The 5591-nt window shown below is 34.1% G+C and overlaps 1 protein-coding gene across 1 annotated transcript; it reads left to right on the top strand.

Annotated features, from left to right (window-relative positions):
- Positions 1-3478: 3478 nt before the first annotated feature.
- On the top strand, positions 3479-4257 carry LOC113328644 (MLP-like protein 423). The gene is made up of 2 exons (XM_026575689.1): positions 3479-3684; positions 3782-4257. Exons 1-2 carry the CDS (start codon positions 3582-3584, stop codon positions 4078-4080), a joined length of 402 nt encoding a protein of 133 aa, XP_026431474.1. The 5' UTR covers positions 3479-3581; the 3' UTR covers positions 4081-4257.
- The last annotated feature ends 1334 nt before the right edge of the window (positions 4258-5591 follow it).

Genomic DNA, 5591 nt, shown 5'->3' with positions numbered 1-5591 from the left:
CAGGTAGTGCTGTTTGAGAGAAACAAAAATACACTAGTGGTTGTTGTTTTTGTTGAGGTGGAGTAACGGTCTTTTCAGGACCACTATAATTTGGAGGAGACAAAAAATAATTATCTTGATAGTTATTACCTGAGAATTGATGTGGTTTATAGTTGGAACTATAACGAGGCTGACGAGATTGAGGGAGTTTAGAAGTACGTAAAAGTCGTTTCTCAATCTTGATAGATTGTTGAATAGCTTCGACCATAGTGAACACAGATTGTGTCATGCTGTGTTGAATCAACCTATTTAATCCTTCAATAAATATTGTCACCAACTGCTCTTCTGTTTCTTGGATTTGATTACGATCAATCAAGTTGTAAAACTCAGCAACATATTCTTCTACAAGGAGAGCTCCTTGTTGACAATTATGAAGCTCTACAAAGATTTTTAGTTAGTAGTCTTGAGGTAATAAAATTTCTCGAATCAATTTACGCATGTCTGTCCATGTACGTATTGGAGGTTTAGAATACTTGAGTCTATCCTCACAAATCTTTTCCCACCAAGGAGCAACTCCACCTTTAAGTTTATAAGCCACTAGCTTAACTTTTGAATCGTTTGGTACATCCATGAACTCAAAGAAATCTTCAACTTCGTAAAACCAATCCATTAACTCTTATATTTTGAAACTTCCATTAAAAGCAGGTATACCAGCTTTCAACTTGTATTCAGGTAAAGAGACATACGGTGTTTGTCCTGTTCGAAGGCGCCTATCTTCAATCCATCTTCTGTGTTGATCATCTTCCCTATTGTCTTCCTCGTCACTGTCCCCCTGTAAAACGACATGCTTTCTTCTTGAATTGAGAATATAGGCTTCATGTTTTTTTGGTTTATGCATTCCTGCTGAAACGTGCTCAGGAATACCAGTAGTATAAACAAAACCATGTGGTTTAAATGTTGATTCTCCTTGTTTGAAAGATGACTCCACGACTTTTTTAGAAGACTCAACAGTCTCCTTTGGTTGGATACCTAGTAACTCCATAATTGAAGCTAATTGTGTAGGCATGTCTTCCAATTTAGATATTCTTTCGTTGAAATCTTTTTGCATAGTTTCAACATCAGAAGATAACTTAACAAGCCTTATCTCTGTAGTATCATCCATGAAATAAAAGTAGGGTTGGAGAGTCTTTTATATATATACTTTTTTTTAGGGTTGCGGAAGCTTAAACAGGATCTAAGAAACTAATAAAAATGTAATCTACGGTCGAATGATACCCACTAATATATAAAAAAATAAGAGGAAAGCAATACCGATATTGCATAGGATCGAAAAGAGTTCAAGAAACGAGAAGGAACAATAAACTTGAAGAAAAAGCTTAGAATCGGAAGTAATAATGGTTTGATAAAAATAATCTTAATAACAATATATTTGTCTTAAAAGATACTGCCTGTTTATATAGGTTCTTGACAACCGACTAGAAATCTAAATAAAAAAGTTAAACTAAAATAGACTTCCTAAACATGGAATTAACTTAAAAAGAATTGTGATAAAACTAGGAAACAAAATAAAGACTAGAAGCTTCTGAGCTTAGTAATGATAATTGATGTCCTACATCAAAAGATAATATGGAAAATAAAAAGTAACTATTGAAAGATGGAATCCACCCTAAATTGGAAGATGATTTGTTCACCGTGGAAAAAACCGGGATTTATCCCGTAACACTAATACAGATGGACCTCTGCTAGTTTCTAGGATGTGGTGTGTCCCAACTCTGTGTTAGTGCCACTGGATAAATCCCGGCCACGGTGAACGTAGAACTTTTGCCCCAAATTGATTTTTATTAAAGGGAGAGCAAAAACGGATCCGAGGAGAGCGACAATCGTAATTGATTCGCTGATTTGGACCTATTCAATGTATATTTATAACTTAGACCAAATTATCCTTAATACATACACCCGCTAACCACAGAAAATTCCCACCCATTCCTAAAACACCTTCACCACGAACAATTTACTCACAAGGACGACGAAAAAAGAAAGAAAAATTATATGGTGTAAGATGAAAATGAATGATGAAAATGATCCTAACGAAATCAGTCATCAAAGGAAGAACAAATACCAAAACCCACTTAATCGTGGGAGAAAAACAATAAATCAATAAAGATCAGCAATTCAACAAGAAGACCGACCAACAAATCCATACCCTGTTTTGGTTTTATAAATACTAAATACTCCTTCCGTTTCAAAAAGACAGTCCGCTTTGACTTTGTCAAAATATTAAGGAGATCATAATACTTTACTTGACTACCATTAATTATTTACCTATTTTATGTTAATAAAATGCAAGTATAAAAAACTTCCTCAAATTGTTAAGAGGATTGCAAATAGAAAATAAAAAAGGAAAATTAAAAGATATCGAATTTATGGAGTATAAACTCTTTAGAAAAATTTAATTCTTGGAGTCAAATATATTGTCTTTTAAAAGTAATGAAGGATATATTTGTTTCCTTAATTATACATATTTCTTTAATATTTTAGATTAGGTCCCATTAATACGCATTTATGAATATAAAAATTTAAAGGCTGTACTAGAGAGTTCATTGGAAAAATATGCCTATAAACAGAAGCTGGACACAATTTTGAAACTGACGGAAATGTAATAGAGAACGTTCTTTTTGAAACAGAGGGAGTAGAACAGATATATAATAAGAAGACCAACTAACGCATCCAATAACCTGTTTCGTCGAGATGTTCTTACCTGGTATGTCATAATTATCTTGAATATCATTTGATTTATTATAATATATTTCTATTTTTTCTTATAGATTTTTCCCGATGAATTAGGCAAAAGTTTTCGAGGAAAAGATTCTTTTAAATTTGGGAAAATATGTCGCATATAGTCACACGGATGTTCATGGTGATGATGATATACAGATCACCGGTGGTGGGGTAAAGGATGATTGATCGGTAGCCAATTGATGATGGTGGACCTGTTCGGAATAAGGGTTTGAGTTTTGGGTGGTAGGTGTATTTATTAAAGGTAATTTTTCCCGACCTAGAAAAATATACTGACCAGGTCCGAGTTAGTGAGTCGGGTACGATTTTTGATCTTCTCAGATCCGTTTTTGTTTTTTCTTTAACAAAAATCCTCAAATTTGGCTTTTCCTTACCCCTAACCGGTAGTCTCTATTACTATCCCATTTTGGAATTATGAAAAGCTAGCTTTTCTAAAAAAAAAAGAACAAATATAATAAAAAGAATAAAACAAAGGGGAATGAGAATATATCCAAAGCTCACCTCGTACACAACTTTCTATTCTAAAGATAAGTGTACGCAACTGGTGAACTCAACAAAGAAACCAGCTTGGAGCCGTAGCTGCTCCAATCAATATGTAACTAATCGAATCAAATTCCTTAGTGTTTTATTTACGAAAGCATAATTTTTGGGCTATATATAAACCGGAACAACATTTTCATTCCCTTCATTGAGCAACATAACCTTGAGGTCTAATTCAAAGACTAAAATGGCTGAAATTCGTAATCTTGAGGTTGAATATAAAGCTAAGTGCTCGGCAGAGAAGTTTCACTCTATGATGACTCGTGATGCGCTCAACCTTCCAAAATATGCTCCTCAATATCCAAATTATTCCCGGATATGGTGAAGTTCGTGTGGGAAGTGTTTATGTTTCAGACTATGTTGTAATGGGTACGTAAAGTCTCTAATTCACTGACGTCCAATTATTTTCCCCTTGTCAGTGAATCCTTAATTACAAATTCTTTGCCAAATTTGTTCACGGTTACAGGAGATAAACCTCGTGCCGTCATGACAAAAGTGGATGTAACTGCGCTGGACCATAAAAATATGTCAGTAACATTCACGGTTATTAAAGGAGAGCTCAAAAATGGTTTCACAAGTTTTGCTAGCACACATACTTCCACTCCAACACAGATTGATGGAAACTATAAATGCCTTGTGAAGTGGTCTGCGCGATTTCAGAAAGCAAATGAAGATGTCCCTGATCCAACATACATAAAGAAATGGGTGGAAGATTTTTTCAAGGAATTGGATACCAATTTGCTCAAGGAAGAGGAGAGATATTGATCTACTTATATATATATGTCAAGTCATGGATGTTGCAAGAAGCTACATGTTTGTACTTGATGTTTAAACATATTAGACATCTAATAAAGTTGTTGCTTCGTAAAAAAGAAAAAAAATCTAATAAAGTTGTAATATGAACTTAACAGATATTTATTTAATATAAATAAATATATAAAATATGTTGTCTCTAATTAATCTTTGTTAAACTCGAAAACAATTGTCAACAGTGGAGGTGGACCTTCCATAGTATATTTTAAGTTCATTATTCGTTATGGGGATACTAGCGGTGTCGGATTAATGTCCTTTTACACGCCCTCTCACGTGTAAGGCCAACAAATCGGCCTAATATGTGGACCTACGTACGAGTGAACCAACCACGTCAAGGTTGTACAAGTGATATTAGGTCAAAGTGCCCTATAATTCGGCCTACACCTCGTGGCCTACACATAGGGGCCTAATTCCAATACCATGTTAAAGTTTGTGGGCATCCAACTTAAAACCAACTGGTAATGAGTGGAACGACCCTTCCATATTATATTTTAAGTTCATTATGCGGATACTAACGGCGTGGGACTAATTCGTGATTGTAACTCAAATAATTATTAGAATTTCTAAAATGTGGGGTTTAATAGATATTCTGGGTTTTGATGGAATTTGTTTGTGCCAAGTGATATTGATTTTGAGTTTCTACTTATGGAAGAACTTTAATAAGGAAATTATATTGAGATCTAGATTTGTCTGATGATATGGAAATGAAAGAAGAGGAAAAGTCCGATGATCATCTTGGTAAAACCTTTTATAATAATCTATATATCCAACTTTGTCATCTTATTATGTTTTTGGACTAGAGATAACCCGTGTCGTAACTGCACGATATGAGACAAAATAATCTTTGGTTATAATGATTTTAATAATTACGACACACTATGATAAGACTTAATTCGATCCATGCAAATTTGTAATCATCTAAATAATTACAAATTTGGTTACGCTTGCAATTGATTAAAATAATAGTATTTGATAAAAATTTGTCATTAATAAATTTACCTTAAATAATGATTTTTTTCTTAATCCCACAAGTCTGGTAGCTGGGGTTACCAAATTTTTAACCAACAGAGAAAAGAACAAACCACTAAATGTCCTATTCAAATTTCATAGCGTGCACATTTCTTAATAAGTAACTGTGTATCATCTGTTTCAGAAACCTCATGAACATCATCATTAGAGTCTGTAGCACACTTTCGCTTTGATGTATGATCATCGCCAGAGTCTGTTCCCATGGATGGATGCTCATCTTCAATCTTGATAGTGGAAACAAGAACCGAACCACGAATTAAAATCTTGGTCACTGTAAATATGAGAATATTGAGCTTTCTCGTGTTGAATTTTGTCAGGGTGATGGCGAAATCCATTGACTTGCCAATAATTTTCTCAAAGCCGATGACAACTGCAACAAGAGCCTTTTCCTGCAACGTTTATGGCTGTCGGTCTTGGTTAGTTTATTTGTTGTA

The sequence above is a fragment of the Papaver somniferum genome, unplaced genomic scaffold (genome assembly GCF_003573695.1).
Source record: "Papaver somniferum cultivar HN1 unplaced genomic scaffold, ASM357369v1 unplaced-scaffold_114, whole genome shotgun sequence".
Taxonomy (NCBI): Eukaryota; Viridiplantae; Streptophyta; class Magnoliopsida; order Ranunculales; family Papaveraceae; genus Papaver; species Papaver somniferum.
This window is presented reverse-complemented; position numbering and strand designations above follow the sequence as displayed.

What these genes read in the sequence shown, in the direction of transcription:
- LOC113328644 (XM_026575689.1), top strand. Translation starts at nt 3,582, where the DNA reads ATGCGCTCAACCTTCCAAAATATGCTCCTCAATATCCAAATTATTCCC. An exon ending in TTCAGACTATGTTGTAATGG is followed by an intron (nt 3,685 to 3,781) that starts GTACGTAAAGTC and finishes TCACGGTTACAG; the next exon opens with GAGATAAACCTCGTGCCGTC.